Source organism: Diabrotica undecimpunctata, chromosome 10 (genome assembly GCF_040954645.1).
Source record: "Diabrotica undecimpunctata isolate CICGRU chromosome 10, icDiaUnde3, whole genome shotgun sequence".
In the NCBI taxonomy this organism is placed as follows: domain Eukaryota; kingdom Metazoa; phylum Arthropoda; class Insecta; order Coleoptera; family Chrysomelidae; genus Diabrotica; species Diabrotica undecimpunctata.
Window position 1 is genome coordinate 42,641,820 of NC_092812.1, and position 17,873 is coordinate 42,659,692.

The window sequence follows — 17,873 nt, forward strand, 5'->3', positions numbered from 1 at the left end:
AATAATTTATTAACGATATTCAAAACATATAAAAAAAAACTGTTAAAAAATAAAGTTTTCTGAAACTCTCTCTTATTTTTGAAAATTTATTGCCCGCTATATCAGAAACTCGGCGGATTGTGCAATACAATACCGAGTACTCAAGCAGGATAGAGATGAGACTCAAAAAATATCGATGAACCAATACAGAATTTATGGAAAAATAAACTGTGCCAGAAGAATAGAAAATTGGACTTATAAAATTATCAAAATATGAGTCGACTGAATGTACCTAATTACCTATTAAGGTAATAACAGGTTTAAAAAAATACAGAAAATAACATGCAGGTTCCAAAAAAGGAAGATAACTATAAACGCCATCTACATAAAAAAATGTTCAAATCAAATACACTGTATATATTTATTACTTTCGGATTTGATTTTTTAGTACTTTGGCATAAAACAAACAGCTGATTTAAGGGCGTTTTCTTTTCTTTTTCCAGCCTCCTGGACAACCCCTAATGAATAATATGGACCCCACTAGACAAGGTAAGTTTTAGTTTTGTTCGTATAATACTTTTTGCCTAGAATTTAACATTTCTGATAATATAATAAAGATTAACTTTAAAATACACAAATACTAGTGCAAAAAACTGACTTTTTGAAAACTAATCAGTAGGAAAATATAAACCTAAACAGCATGATTTCAGTGTGCATGGTAGAATCGTGGTTAAGACGTGTTGCATATAAGAACAATATATCGAACGAGTTACTCGTAGTAGCAAAAACTATTTCTTGTTCCAACAAAAATACAAAACTTTTCTAAACATCTGTGTTTTTACGTTTTTCAAGAAAGTCTTAAATTGCAATAATATATCATATATGAATTCATAAAGGCTCGACAAAACAAAATTATTTGCCAGGGCAATCACAGCTATTTTGTTTATTAGAAGTAATGTAGTCAAAAAAAAAAATAACCATTGTGATATTATCACGAATATGGCTTTTGTTATTTTTACCACGTTAAACATTTTACCAAGAAATATTCACACATTTCTTATATTCTTGTAGTCTCGTGTCTCGTAAAATACACATATTTTATTAAAAACTGAAAATTTTTAATCAATGCCTAAAGTATACAGTACACTATAACCTGCCATACACCTATGTACGTCAAATTGTATCGGGTGCATTCTTAACCACTTGACCACTTATTTAGACTGTGAGAAGTTTTCAAATTAATTCCTTCCCTTTCATATTATTATTTTTTTTTTATAATAATTTATGGCTAAAGTGAGGCCAAATTCAATTTTTTTTCTTGTTACCTGGTTTAGGTAAATGTTTCTCATATTTCTTCAATTTTTGTCTTGGATAAAGTTTTACGAGTATTTCCTTTATAAATATCTTCATGGAACTGTTTATTTATTTTTTCGTTCTTATTTTCATTATGTTAAAAATATTTCATTATCATTTTTGAAGGGCAATCTAGATATTGCGATTTTATACACAAATGCTAAATTTCTTTATATTCGCAGATATTGTTGGTCGCAGAAACGCTTGTTTCTCATTGTATATTGGCCTTGAGATTTAGTAAAAAGACAATATCATGTGAATTATTTACTACGTATATTCATTTTTTACTCATTTTATAGAAATTTATCACGTTGTGTTTTTACAAGCATGAGTAATTTTGTTACGAGGGTGAATCAAATATAATCTAAAAACCTCAGAAGGTTTAAGGTATTTATAGCCTTTTGAGCTCTGGAATCGTACGTTTGAAACAGTAGTAACTGTAAATAAGTGATGGATTCTTCTTTTACTTGATGGATGTTCATTGTATCTAACAATAAACCACTGAATACTTTTGTTTTCAACAGTTCCTTAAAATTTATTATAATTTATTATCACTACCTACATCTGTTTTCTCAAGTGATGTATTTTTACTATTCGTCTACACTTTATAATCTTTAATTCAATAAGTTGAGGAGTGGAGAGCTGTTTGTCTCAAGTTGATCATTTAGAATTATATCTGTATTTTTTAAATTATCAATTTCAATAGACTCTAATAGGGATAGCTTAAAATCTAAGAAGTATATTTTGAATATGGAGAATTTGAAATTGGTCATTAACAGAAAGATTATGATCTGTGCGGTGAAGTGCGTACGTAGAATATGTTTTTCTATTATTGAAATCCCTTTTGTGTTCTGCTATACGTTTGTTAAAGGTTCTACCAGTTTGACCAATGTAAGTTTTTAGGCAGTCACCGCATGTAAGTTTGTATACACCACTGTTTAAGTGCTTTTTCTTTTGGATCTTTTAATTCTTAATATATTTGCTTAATTGTTGTTTATTTTTAAAGCTGGTGTTATTCATTTATTTTTTACGTAAAGCAAAATATAAAAGAGTTTTCAATAATAGGAAAACAAATTTACGTACGCACTTCACAGCTCTCTTCTCTCCAACTTATTTTTTAAAGACTATAAAGTGTAGACGCATAGTAAAAATAGATTACTTGAGAAAGGCACTCTGTCGAAACAGCTGTAGTGATAATAAATTATAATAAATTTTGTGGAAGTGTTGAAAACAAAAGTTTTCATTGTTTTACTGTTAGTAGTAACTTTAGTAGAGAGCTTTCGATAAAAGTAACTATGTGTGAGAAAGAGGAACACCAAAAAATTGTAAACTGCTTAGAAGCAGCACTGTCAATAAATCATCAGTATCAAACTTAGAACAGCTAAAGTGGTATGTCCTTGTGGTATCCCACTAACTTGCTGTCTGTTTTTTATAGTGACCTTAGCCAAGATATAACGGCCCTTTGCTCAACCAGGTGCAACGTTCATTCCGATTACAAATTTATTATGTGGTCTATAAATGGCTGACATATAACATCCAGTTATGGTATATACAAATGGGAGCTGTCATTATATCAAACTGCCAAAAGAGAAGATGTAAAAAATACGGAAAGTCTATATTTGATCATTCTCGGAGCTATTTTTTTTTTCATTCAAAAGCACTGTTTAGTTCGCTAATTGTTATTTTCTGGAGATACTGAATTTTGTCCAGAATTTTGTGTGTTGCTTTGTATGTTTACCAGGCTGTGCATCTTCTATCTGTTGTTTAGTCACTAGCTCTTTCATCGTCATCTATTTCACCAAATTTATATATTTACATGACAATTATGACATATATATACCATTTCTATGCGGAAAAGCACTATTTTCCCAATTATTTTCGGTTTGACAATTTTCCCCCGTTTCAATCTTCACTTTTCTTATGTCTTCTTAAATCTGTACTATCCGTCGTAGTTTTGGTTGATCTTAATTTTTTGTCTAATGGTATTCATCCTGTCATTGCTTAAGTATTTTTTCTCAATATGTGGTTATACTATCAAATCTTCTGAGCGGATTCACTATGAAAATCAAAACATTAAAAACAAAACAAATAAACAAAAAAGTTAGCTTAAAGTTTATATTACAGGGTGGGAAAGGTTTACTCCTAGTGTGTTTTTTGTGTTCATGTGATCTTGTGTACGAAAATATGGGTTTTTAATAATCTCTGCATATTATTTAATGGATTTCTAATTTTTACTGCAGTCTACAAAAACTGCCTGATAGGCACATTGGGTTTGGTGTATTTGTTGAAATTCTATTACATCAATGACAGTATGCGAAATTTTCTACAGATTCTGTACAGAAACGACGATTCCTCTTAGACGAAAAATAGCTATATGGAGAGACTGCATGCTGAGGAGCACAAATAGCCAGAGACTCCGTAGGAGGAGCCTTATCTACTCTCTTGTGGAATCTGGTCATGGATGGGCTAGCTAGATACAGTAATTTGTAAAGCTTATGTCAGTGAAGTTAAGTCCCTTGGGGTAATATTAGACTCGAGGCTTACTTGGAATTTGCTTACAGAACGAATAACACCAAGAGAGCGGTGACTACGTTAATAGTAGCCAGACGCACTCATGAAAAAGTGTGTGATTTAAAACCAGACATGTTATATTGAATTTATAACATGATAATAAAACCAAAGATTGCACATACATCAGTGGTATGGTGGCCAAAGGTGGAGCAAAAAAGTGCCATCCTCAAGCGTAGCAAGGTGCAAAGACAAAAGAACTCTGAGGGTAACACCAACAGCAGCTATGGAGCCCCTACTGGACCTTCCTCCTTTACACATCATTATAAGAGGGAGAACGAAATTGAGATATAGACTACAAAAAAACCTGAGCAATATAATGGTGAGATCATGACATAGTAACATCATTAATGAAATTGGGAATACCGAACGGATGATGATTTCTGAATATATGGTACCCAGATACAGTCCTCGAGTACTTTTCCAAGTGAACATCTGCCCACGAGGGAGTGGGTCAGAGGAAACACACAATCCATGCTTGAGGGTACACGGGTCTAAAGGTGCGATTAGACAGAACGTGGAGCGGGGTTGTTGATCGGCCAAGAGAAATAGAAAAAGACAAAACATAAAAACGGGCCCCAACGCAACGTGGAATAGCGTTTTTATCCTCAAATTTGATAGCAAATACTTACCCTATCAAACCTTCCGACGTGACTAGGAAAAGGCACAGTCAGTGTCGTAGTAATTTTACTATGGAGTGGTCTATCGAAATTGTGTTAGAATTTTTTATCATTTTATAAATTGTCCAACTTACTAAAATTTTTACCGGCAACACTGGTGGACAAAACTACCTAAACCCTGATCTTTAGAGGACACGCTTCATTGGGTATTTATCAATTTCACACTAACATAGAGTGCCAACCATGTTCTTTGCTATTTTCACTGTATATATTTTCGGTTTCTCTTTGCCGATGTAAACCAGCGAAGAGCGCCTTTCCACGAGTTGTGAGATGCCGGCTTAAAACTGCAGACAGGTCAGGTGGAAGAATATTCAGCAGTGGTGGAAATTTAAACAGTTCTATTCCACTAGGAGAATATACATCTGTATTCGACGCAGAAATTTATGCAATATTTCATTGTGCAAAAGAAATTAATACGAGCTCTTTCGATATTAAACGAATCAATATTATATATATATATATATATATATATATATATATATATATATATATATATATATATATATATATATATATATATGTAAAGTCAAGCGGCCACTGGGCTCTCAGAAGCCCTAAGGTGGACTCTAGGCTAGTATGGAAATGCCGAGAAGAACTCGACAGGCTGGTGGAACATAACAGTGTTCCACTGTTATGGGTTCCGGGTTTTCGAGAAATACACGGAGATGAAGGAGCTGATGAAATTGCAAGAAGAAGATTAGTTAAATAAAAACGGGATTGGGCACCTCTTTAGTGGCAGTGGAGGGGAAGCATAGCTTCGATTCGATTCAATCCGATTCGATTCAATCCGATTTTATTTTATTTTATATTTTATTTTATTAAGAAACACGCATGGGCCACGTAGTGTGTGGTCCTGCGATCTGTCGACGACAGATGGTCAAGCACGTAGCAAAATGTGCATTGGAAAGACATGCGTTAAGAGGGTTGAAGTACTCTGTGAAACCAATAGGAATCAGCTCATTCATATCAGGCTTCCTTACTGGACTTTTGCCAGTCAAGAGATACCTGCATACAATGAGGCCGTTTCCTGGAAACAAACTTCAGACTTTATAGCAGAGAACCTGACACAGTCAACCACATTTTGCATGAATGCAAAGGAATAGATCGCAGGCGGCAAACTCTTGGATACTATCAAGTGACTTTAAAAACATGTGGTATCCATCCATAGATCTGTACAAACTGGTGCATGGTTCCAGAATTATGGAATTGGTATCATGTATGAATGGAAGATATACAATAAGTTTTTTGGCTGCATTACGACCGATTTATAGCAGACGACTCGAAAAAAAATTATACATTGTCGAGTGCGTGCATTTCTTAGTCTTTGTTTTTTTAGTTTTCATATAACTACTAAAATTGTTGTTCGTACCGATAGGAAGAACGAGAAGATAGTGTATGAAAACAAAAAACTGCAATATTTAAGATTATGATAGTCAATTAAAGAAGTCAACAATTTTGATAATTTTACGTACTTTTAATACTAATGATGTTCTTATATTTTTCGAATAATTAATATACAAGAAGTGAACTTCCGTTAAAAATTGTAGATGGAGTTTTGATTTTTGATATTTTTTGATACATTCAGCCACTAATCCTGACCTGATGGAACTTGATACATACAACAGGGCCTAATATGAAGAATATTTTAGGTACTTATATTAGGGTACTGGAGAGGAAAACTGTAACGGTATTAAAAAAAAGAGACAAGTTTAACTTATAGGAAGTGGAATCTGGAAGAAAAAAAACTTGCAAAATATACATAGGATAGCTGATCCCACATACAAAATAAGGCAAAGAGAACGACATTTATTGTGCAATATATTGATTAACTACAGAAACATTTAAAACTGTCAGGATATTGTGGAAGAGGTAAATAAAACATTGTTAAATTAATTTTGACAATCATTTTAGACATTCAGATAACATTTATGAAAGTGTTTTCCACTAAACTGTCAAACGAGCCTTTTTTGGTTTTTCCCCACTTGCTACTACAGTACGTTGTTGTTCCTGTACACACCACGTATATAATAATTTCTACCGCGAAATTTTTGGTGTGCCGAAGACCACACAATTAGTGTCACAGTTTTTTAATATTTGTGAGGTTTTCGAATTTGTACGATTATGATTTTAAAAATCTACATAACTTAGAATTTGAGCCTCATGTAATGCATATATTTCTGTCTCCAGGTGAAGGCGGAGAATATGTAGGTTGGCAAGGTAGGCAAATTGCGCTCCTTCACCTCACACATTATCATTAGTCATTTTACACATTTTTGATTGCTTTGCTTTGAACTGTACATGCGTACTAGGGCTACACCGAACTATTTCACGCCTATTCTGTAATACAGGTGTATATTACTTATAACGAAGTACAGCACAATGTGCGCACGCATCCGATCACAGTTCATTCGTCGCTAGTTTATTGTGGTCCCCTCTATTCGCAATACTTCGACAAATCAATCAAGTTCGGACCTTTTGTGGTATGAATTAACGTGTTATAATTCATATACAAATGTATTACATATCTCAAAATGAATTGCTTGCACAACCAATCAGGTTTTTTAATTCTATCGGTAGAGTCCTAATATGTGTATAAGATATCATGCTACACATTGGAAAGACGCGATAGATCTTATAAGAATCGTGGTGCGAATAGGAACAACCAGTATCGCAACTAAGTAGATAATAGATGTACAAACATTCAAGCAAAAAAAATCAAAGCAGACTGCCAATTAGACCAAAATTTCCAAAATTATGAAATTATTCGTTTAAAACTATGTCTTGGATGTTCGTACTGTATCAAGTAGATTTTGTTTTTGTAAACACTAGCTTTAATGGCACAACAATACACTCAGTCATCTTGCAATTCGTTATCATCTACGTCAAAAAATTTTAAGCGAACTTTTGACAGATTCTATTGTTGTGTCTTTACTAGTTTGTCACGGTGTTTTGTTTGGGATAGTATTTGGTTAAATTTAGTAATTTCCAGATCAAAAATAGCTAGTACTAGAGTACTTTCAGTTATCTCTAGTACCTGCTACAGTACTACATTACTGCGATACTAGCTTTCTGTGTTCACACCACACGTTCTGTATCTTTAGCATGAAACAAGTCTAATAAGAAATATTCATTCAACACCTATAACAAGATGATCTTTGTATATAAGATAACAGCGTTCATCAAAATAATTGAATCACAGATTTGTAGCTTACTTCTAAAGTGATATAGGGGCGAAACTTTATGCTAGTGGTTAATTTTACGTTGTTTGGTAACATCAAAGCCAATCTAAAAACCTGATAGCTGAACCTAATCTCCAATCATTCAGACTTAAATGATCTTTAAAATTTCTCGTGACAGTTGTCCATTTCTGGCTTCTATTAGACTTTCTGACATACTAACAATCAAAATTCTTTGATTGATCATGTTTATGGGACATTACGAAGTTATCTTATGACGTTGTTCAACCAATATATGACGCTAAAGTTTAGGCTCAGAAGGCATGCCATACTTTCGTTTCATCATACACCTATTTTTCTGATTGCTATGTTGTCTTCTATTTCGTCGGTGTTTATGGTCTGAATTGTATATTTTAGATTCAAAAAATCAAATCGATCAAGGTAAATACAGATTTTCGCATTTAAAACGTCTGCCGATAAGGACATATCTTCACAAATAAGACCAATATAAAAAATTTAATTCCAACTATGATAATTTTTCTTATGTTCATTCTCCCACTTTTACTGTTAGGAAGTCTGTTGTTTTCTCTTTATTTATCTATCAGGTGTCATGTGTATCCGATTAATTTCGTCTCAACATCACAGTTCAAAAGCATTTGTTTTGATATTTGTCATTTATGGTTTAATGTCACAAGATTCCATATTATAGGACTATCGTAAAGTCACCCAATTACAATTACAATAGTATTTTTGTTATAGTAAGGTTTTATTTCGATTTGAATTGGCCATGTCTGTTTTGCTTAAAAAATTTCTTGTTTGTGCTTGTTTTATAGTTTTTAGCATGAGCAGCATGTTTGTAGTAACAATTTGTTCTTTTTTGTCATTTAGTTCAGTACCATAAATGTATATTTATCATTTCGAGTCTATGGTAACTCTTGGTATTATTTTTGAGCTGCCATTTGTTCGCTTTTGCTAGTTACTTAGGAAATCTTTTAAAATATAAACTTTTTTGAAGTTCATTCGAAAAGGGGAGCAAAAATTAATGATCGTTGCGTTGCACATGTACAATGTAAATGTCCCATACATAATTCTATGTGTATCGCATTGTGAACGTTTTCATTTATATGTGGTAAACTTTCTGGAAACGGATGGTTTTCGTAAAAAAGTAATATAGTTATAAACCTCATAGAAGAAGAAAATAACAAAGAAAATTAAATAAAGTAGTATAATTATAGCCATTATACGCCTTCATTGATTCATTCAACATTTCTTTCACCTTTTCGAGAAGAGTGCTTTATGAAACTTTTATTTCCTGTTACGACTTTATATCTAAGTTATCTAGGAATTCTGTTGTAGTTCTACTTAATTAATTGACTTTATTAAAAACATTATTTCGTCTTTTTCTTCTCTTATTTTTTTTAGTTTTTCTGTTTGCCTCTTGTGCGTACATATTATTATTTATTCCTATTTTATTAGATTTTCATTTCTTCGCCCTTTTTTCCATTAAAAACGTTTCTTCCTGTAGTCTCTTTCTACCTTGGCCTTTTATTTGTCTTATCCGTCTTTGTTTTGTCTGTTTGCTAACCTTTTCGCTTTTCGTTATTGTTATGTATGTCTTTTTCTTATTTGTCTGTGTCTCATATTCTTTTCTTTACGCTGCTTTCTTAAGTTTAAATATCGGGCATTTGTTTAATTCTTTGTGTTAAAATTTTCTGTAAAGATAAAAATTTGGCAACACAAAATCATCCGATTCCACTACACATAAATTTGGTAAATTGTCATTCTTACACACCACTGGCATGTCTGTTTGTTAGTATTAAATAATATTGGACATTCAATTAATATATTCTTCTGGCTTAGGACCGCCTGCAGCAATGAACAGAATGAACCCACCGAGGGGGCCTTCTATGGGCCCTTTGGGGCCAGGGAATTATGGCCCGGGATTGCGTGGACCACCGCCCAATAGTAGCCTAGGTCCAGGAGGGCCCATGCCGCCGATGACCATGACAGGTCCAGGAGGGCGACCCCAGTGGCAGCCCAATGCATCAACTGTAAGTCAATTTACTTTATCCTATAGTTTAAAATATTTTATGGGGATTCTTGCAACTATGACGAACTGTCGTCTCAAGGATGGTACAAAGTTGTATTTAGTACAGGGTTTTTCATTCATAATGAGACTTAAAATCTATAAAAGTAATGAAATGGCTGCAGCATACAAGAAAAGAAAACACAATATGTCAACAGGCATATGATACTGTTATCTTCATAAAATTTGAACGACACAATAATTCTGGATATATTTAAAAGAGTTTTGGATGGTATACGGCAGGGAAATAAGCAAAAACGGGACCCTGTTCGGGACCGTGACTAATCCAGGTATCTGACAATTTTTTTAGTTATTATAGGCTTATATAAAGAAAACCTATGTTTTCCGCATAAATTTAGGCGTATTTTTTTAATTATTAAAAAGTTAGTGTAAAAAATGCAATTTTTTTCTTACCATTGAAAAGCTTAATATTTAATGTAAAAGTACAAAACTTCATCTTTTAAAACAAAACAAAAATAAGGCAAAAACGTTATTTGTTTATAACTATTGTAAAAATTAACCTAGGCATTTGTTATTCTGACCAAAGTTGGGTATTGTGGTCCTTATCAAACCCTTCAGATTGATCCATTAATTAGTTTAAAAATTTGTTTATCCCAGACACCTTTTTCTTGTAGTAACATTAGTCAGAAAATAATGAAGCTACAGTAATTCTACGCATAGCAAAAGAAAGTTTGATAGGTAAACTATCAACATACATACAAAAATTACAACGCAAAACCCTTTTATAAAATTACGGCTATTTTTGATTTATAAACATTTAGAATAACTTTTAAACTATTGATCGTAGAGAAAATATTTTTTCATATTCGAAAAGTGGACATTTTTACACGAATTTAAAAAAAAATTGTTCTAAGATAATTTCGGGCAAAGTTAGTTTTTTTTAATCACAGCTAATTTGTTTGTAACAATTAAGGAACGCAATTTTCGACATTTGAAAGAACAGGATTCTTAGTTTTTGTACAAAAAGTTGTATGTACAAACATTGCACTATAACAGGATCCTCAAATAAATCCAGGTGAATCCTCAAATAAATCCAGGATCCAGGTGAATTGTCAAAAATATGGTTTAAATTAACACTAATAGTGGCGGGTGGAGGGGGAACCCACAAATCTACGCGTTCAAAAAATGAAAATGCATCTTCAAACTACTACAATTGTTTATATCTTCGGATTTAATCAACGGATTTTAATCTATCTTTGTTTAATTTGTATATACTCTTTGCGTACATTACAAATATGTAATTTTTTATAAATTAATCAACTAACAAACAGTGTAATTTGTAACTAATAAACAGTGTAAACAATTTATGAAAAAAAAAAATCGATATTTTTTGTGATACTGTCATTGTTATTTATAGGAAAAGTTAAAATACACTCTCTAAGGCGTATAATATACTATATATACTGATGATTTTAGGCCAGAAAATACGAACAATTCGTCATTCGTCATTTATTATTAAAGACCTACAATTTATCTGTAAAGGTTTTTGTCACTTTCCAGGTTTCACATCCGTAGAGTAGAGCAAACATGACATTGGACTGGAATATACGGATCTTTGTCCTTGTAGTATACTCGCCAGATCTCCAAACAGGGTTTAGCATGCTGAACTTTTCTTATCCTCATTCGAATATCGTAACTGTACCTCCGCTTTCCGTTATAAAACTTCAAAGAAACGTAAAGTTTTCCACATTTTTAATCTGCATGTTGTTAATAGTAAATAACTTGTTGTTTCTTGTACTTACTCTCATGGATTTGGTTTTACTAAAATTGATTTTCAAACCTACTTTATTGGCTTCAATGGAAAGTGTTTCCAATTGATCAGTCACATCTTGGAACCTTTGTCCTAACAGGCAGATATCGTCGGATTAACGTCCATTGTATCCCTCTTGTGCCGGAGTCTAGTTTGGAGAGAACATAGCCTACTGCTATGTTAAAAAGAAACGGAGAACGCACGCATCCCTGTCTGACTCCAGTAAGTATGTCAAATTCGTCGCTGTTGATTCCATTGTGTGTCACGCTGCATTTCGCCTTAGTGTACAGTGACTTTATAATGGAAATTATTTTATGCGGGATGTTTCTTAGCACTAAAATTTTCCATAGAGCAGCATGGGATAAGCTGTCAAAGGCACTCTCGAAGTCAACATAAACCATGTATAGGGGTGTGTTCCATTCAACCGATTGTTCCATTATGACCCTCACAATATTAATGTGGTCTATGCAGGAGGATTCTGGTCTAAAGCCTGCTTGACCAGCTCTAAATTCAATCTTGTTTGTTAATCTTTTAAGTATGATGGTCGTGAAGATTTTATTTATTGCGGTAAGCAAGGTTATTCGTCTCCAATTTTTGCACAGTGTGAGGTTGCCCTTTTTTTGAAGCTTAATAATGTCACCCCTTTTCCAGCCCGCTGGAATGCGGTTCGTTTTCCACTCCTCTTGGATTATGGGGAGCAAAAGTTCAGCAGTTAGATGCGGACCAGTTTTAAGTATTTCGGCAGCAATCTTATCGATTCCCGGAGACTTGTTATTTCTCAGAGATTTGATAGCTGTTATTATCTCCGTTTTGGAAGGGGTCTCGCAAGATATACGCAAGTCTACATTCTGTGGGTTTTCGACAATTTCATCTGCGTTTTCCCTGGGCGTGCCTAGAATCTCCTGAAAATGCTCTTTCCATTTTTCTGCTTGGTCATTTGTTGTAGTAAGTAATTCGCCTGTCTTGGATCTTACAATGTTTGAACAGTTGGGCCCATTTTTTGTTAGTCGTCTAGTAATTTGGTATAGCTCTCTAGTTCTGTTGTGTTGTGCATCTGTCTCAGCTTGTTTTGCCAGTTCTTCAGCCCACCTTCTTTTGTCTCTTCTTGCATTTCTTTTAACTGCTTTATTTATTGTTTCATATACTTGTTGTCGGTTCGCTCTTTATTCTACAGTTCTTGCTTGCAAAATATCTTTCTTTTGCTGTTTTCTTTCCTCGATAAGATTCCAAGTTTCATCTGACATCCATTATTTTCTGTTTCTCTTTTTTACCCAGTTTATCTTCAGCTATTTCTGTCAAAACATCTGCCAGATCTTACCAGCTAATGTAAATATTTTTAATAGCTTATTTTTACTTAAAATTAAGTAATATTAAATTATTTATTAAAGATAATTTATTAAAGAAAGTGTATTTTAACTTTTCATATAGTTAACTATTGATAGTATTACAAAAAATGAAACAATTTTGGAATTCAAAAAATGGTGGCCCATGCATTATAAGAAAACCGTACTCTCCATTGACTCCTATGGGAAAAAAACCAAACATGAAAAAACAACTTTTCAAATTTCTCAATTTAATGAGTTCGAATATGACAACAAAAAACCAGGAATTGTTAAAGTACGTCCATTTATCGATGGGCTTATGTTTCATGAATTTTCCTTGGGAGAACCAGCTGGAGTTTGTCCTAGTTTGCAACAGAGTCTGCTTACACAGAAAAAATCCCCATTCGAAAAAAATGGACATCAAGAAACTTGTACAATATGTGCCGGAAGACAAAATGTTTTTTTATAATGAGCTGATTTTATGGCCTACCACTAATAGTGATGAACCACCAGAGGAAGATTACTAAAAGACTATTTCTTAATCTTCAACATGTTTTTTTGCCACCTAATAAATTTTTTCCTTAATAATATTGGAGTTTTCTATTATTAATTATAAAATCATCAGTGTTGGTTTGGAAAAGGCCACAATACCAAAAACTAAATTATTTTTTACAGTGTACCTATCTCTTTTTTATGTTGGATTTGTTAATGAAACTTCGTCATGCATCACATTTTGAGACTTTACTCCGAAAAGAGAAAGATATCTTCATTAATACCAAAATGAAACGTTTTTTTCGTTTCCTGTAAATTAACATTCCTGGAGTTGTGGTCTTGTTGAGTTCTAACAAATGCCTACGTTGATTTTTTACAATAGTTATAAACAAATAACGTTTTTGCCTTATTTTGCAGTTTTTGAAGCAACAAATTAATTGTATAACTTTTAAAAATTGTCATTTTATAGCTTTTTATGTTTTAAAACATAAAGATAAAAGTTTTGTAATTTTAGCTTATATTAAGCTTTTCAATGGTAAGCAAAAAAACGAAAAATGACATGTTTTACACTAAATTGTTAATAATTAAAAAAAGACGCCGAAATTTATGCGAAAAACATATAGATTGTCTTTATATAGGTCTGTAATAACTAAAAAATGGTCAGATATCTGGATTAGGCACAGTCCCGGGAGAAATCTTATTTCCCCGGTCTAGTATAGGATGAAGTACTCTATAGATATAAAAATCTTGACATCTGTTAATATTTACGACATAAAGAATTACAATAATGTGCATACCGTTTACTAAGATTTATTCTGCAAAAACGTCTCATTTTTATGGAAAGCCCTTACACTGCGGTAAGATTATCTTATACTACTTGTATACATTCAAAGAACGATTGTGAGATCATTATTTCTTTAATATCCTAACTGATGTAAATTTGAGTATGTTATACAAACTTCTCGTATTACGTGGTCACGTTTAGATAATTATCATTAAAAAGTCAATGTTGAGTGCTCAAAGGTTTAATATTTTAGTACAGTAAATATTAGTACAGTCTAATGAAGAATGTCATTTATTTTTGTTTACCGTTTAGTATAAACATTATTGATTTTAAATTATTTTTTTGTTTGTTTTATTTTGTTGATGTTGTAAACACGGGACGAAATGAAGATAGAAATACAAATAAATGTTCTCTTCTAGACTATCTCACAATTCTTCTTTTTTAAACACTTACACACCTAATACTAAAACACTCTAGTAAAATATATATATATATATTTCGTATCAGGTGGTACATGCTTTGTTTTGAAATAGGGTTTTAATCCTTAGCTGACAATAGACCAGAGATTCATAATGAAAAAATTTAACTCCCAAAGTTTCTTACTCTTAATCCAGTAAAATATGTTTATGTGCGTAAGTGATCTATCGATGCAAGAGGAGGTACTATAAAAGTGTGTTTGCAAAATATGAGTATTTTGCAACCACTATGAAATCTACTTTTCTAAATATTATGCAAAAAAGTTTTCCCATTCGTGCTTTGGTTACTAAGCAATCCAGCAGGTTGTACAACTCTTGTAACAACTGATCCATTTTTCAAATTAGTGTAAGGTGTTTGTGATAAAAATTCTCGTGATACCTACTAGTTATTGGTTTATTGTCTTTTTGTAAATATGTTTAATTGCATTTTTTTGTTTCAAGTATTTGTTTGTTCTTCGCATGCTGAAAACATGAAAACAAAACAGAACACTGAATGTTAATTGCCAAGAAAGATATGGTTGTTAAATGTTGTGTATATTTGTCCACCTTATGATATAATTCACGATTTGTTTTACTCTCCTTTCAGCTACCAGGCGAGGCACTCAACTTGGCAGCAAAAGGGGTAGTACATACCTAACATTGATGTATGTCGTTCATATATAATTTGTATTATTTCAGCCCATGAACTACTCCTCTTCGTCACCGGGTAATTATGGCGGTCCTCCAGGCTCGGCCGGTCCCGCAGGCCCAGGAACGCCCATAATGCCCAGTCCACAAGATTCCAGTAATTCCGGCGGAGAAAACATGTACACATTAATGAAACCAGCAGTGGGAGGAAGTATGCCCGGTGATTTCCAGATGGGAGGAGGACCAGACGGGTCGGGCCCCATGGGACCCATGGGACCCAACTCGATGGGGCCAGTATTAAACGGTGATGGTATGGATGGTATGAAAAATTCACCTGCTAATGGAGGACCGGGAACGCCGAGAGAAGACAGTGGTAGTGGCATGGGAGAATACAACATAGGATTCGGAGGACCTGGGGAAAATGTGAGTATCATTCGGTGATTGGTGCTTGCGCTTACAGGAGTCCCACTAAAATTTATGGTGAATGTATTTGGAAGTACTTACAGTTTACAATAACGGGCGCTTGGTTTATTTTTATTCGTGAGCTTATAAAATTCAATGTTCAAGACATGAACTTCAACTTAATCATGTCAGCTTTAACTTACTTTTGATGTGCATACTTTTTATCCCGTTTGATCCCATTCGAAGTTTGCTCTTTCATAATTCCCTGAATAGATCTGTCAACAGATGGTGGTGTGCAATTAGGATTTAACCCTTATACGTTGTCCTGCGAACATGAGGGCGACATATTTAATTTTCAGAACATTTGCGTCAGATTGCTTCTTTTTCCACCAACTTTTGTTGTATTTGCTTCATCTAAAAGATTTATGCAATTGGGTCATATTGGGCATATCATATCCATTTGGGTCCTTTGGAGGTGCCAGGATTAAAGTTTTTTAATATGTCGAAGAAGAAAAACGTGGTGGCTACTATAAAAATTATAGTTTTAAATCTGGCGATTATGCAATTACCTTGTAACATTTGGTGGTCCTAACTATACAACAAAATTGGACATATATCTACGTACTAAGCCATGAGTAAAGCGAAGTGTTTTGTAAACCGGATTAATTATATAAAAAACAAAAGGGATTCTGCATTTGTATTCGTAAATCTCCAGATAAATTTGACTTAGTGGAAAATTAAAAATGGATATTTTTACCGTGTTTAAATATATATATATATATATATATATATATATATATATATATATATATATATATATATATGTATGTGTGTGAAAAGGTTGTTTGTCTATTCCAACACAACAGCACACCAATTGGTATCAATGATTTTATGTCTGCAACGACACTGTTTTTCCACCTCAATCTTGTTCTGCTTTTTTCAATATTTCTTACTATACTACACAAGTACAAAACTATACTACAAAATGAAATACAAAGCATTAATTCGTACGTAATTATCATCCAATTATGTTATATAAATTTTCTATTTGTTTGTACCACTCACAAATGTAGTAAAAACTTCTGGAGACTGTAAACAACGTAACGTAGAGTATCATAGTATAATACAAAAATAGCCTCAATAGCTTAATTCGTTTTGGAAGAAGTAATTTTCATTGCCATATTTTAATGAATGATAAAAATAATAAGAATGTTTGAATGGCTATAAAAATAAACTTCAAGCTAATCAAAACAAAAACAGAAAATTGAAGTAAACAGTACATTGGAATGTGTAAGAAGGCATGAGAAACAAATCTAATAATACAGAACAAAAATAGCAATTCGACTGTTCGACAATTAAAGCCATTTTTAACATAATGTGTCGTATTGCAAATAAGCAATAACGATTTGAGTATATTTTGTTTTTTTTTTGGAAAGAAAAAATGAGATTTGGTTCTCCTTGGTACATTTCATGTATTTTATCTATTACTACCGAGGAGAAATATATTTTTTCTTAATTCGTTAATATTGTAGTATGATTCCTAAACCGTAGAACACAACTAACACTTTCTAACAAACACAGATGTTTCCAAAAAGTACAGCAGTTACCATTGAATAAAATCGCAGGATTTCAGTTGAATCTCTTTTCATTTGAATATCATCTTCCTGACTTTTATCCTTTCGTTATTCTCCTTCGTATGTTTTTGGTTTATACGATACAAACCTTAATTGTTAGTTGGTCCCCCGGCACTTTTCTTATGTAAAAGTGTTTTCAGCTAAATTGGCTGAAACTTTGCAGAGAGGTAGGTAGCTTTGGTCATGCTGATCAAAAGTTATCAGTGTTGTCAGACTGAGAAATCAATTGTTCTGAGTTACAGAGGTTCAAAGTGTCGGCTTTTAACCTTTTGAATGATACATATTTGTAAAATATACAGAGTTTTAGTAAATACGTGCAACTAACTTCAGGGGGTGATTCTGCATAAAAAATTGTGACAGTTAGCTACATAAACATTTGTCCGCAAATGCTTCCTTTTCTGAGGTACGGGGTGTTGAAATTTATCTTACAAGCTATCGATGTATTTATTGATCCGAAAGTGGTTGAGATATGCAAATGAAATTTGTTGGGTTTTAGGAGTTGGTTATTGCGTGTTTTTTGACA

General features: G+C 32.9%; 1 protein-coding gene across 5 annotated transcripts in view; it reads left to right on the forward strand.

Annotated features, from left to right (window-relative positions):
- The window catches only part of Ssdp (Sequence-specific single-stranded DNA-binding protein), a 95,575-nt gene that overhangs the window by 56,485 nt on the left and 21,217 nt on the right, over positions 1 to 17,873 (forward strand). For 3 of the 5 annotated variants that reach the window (XM_072546613.1, XM_072546614.1, XM_072546610.1), the window contains exons 9-13: positions 483 to 528; positions 6,768 to 6,797; positions 9,617 to 9,807; positions 15,274 to 15,309; positions 15,366 to 15,737. In XM_072546613.1, the coding sequence (XP_072402714.1) occupies positions 483 to 528; positions 6,768 to 6,797; positions 9,617 to 9,807; positions 15,274 to 15,309; positions 15,366 to 15,737 (675 nt within the window). The remainder of the gene's footprint in view (positions 1 to 482; positions 529 to 6,767; positions 6,798 to 9,616; positions 9,808 to 15,273; positions 15,310 to 15,365; positions 15,738 to 17,873) is intronic. The other 2 variants (XM_072546611.1, XM_072546612.1) reach the window with 2 other exon arrangements.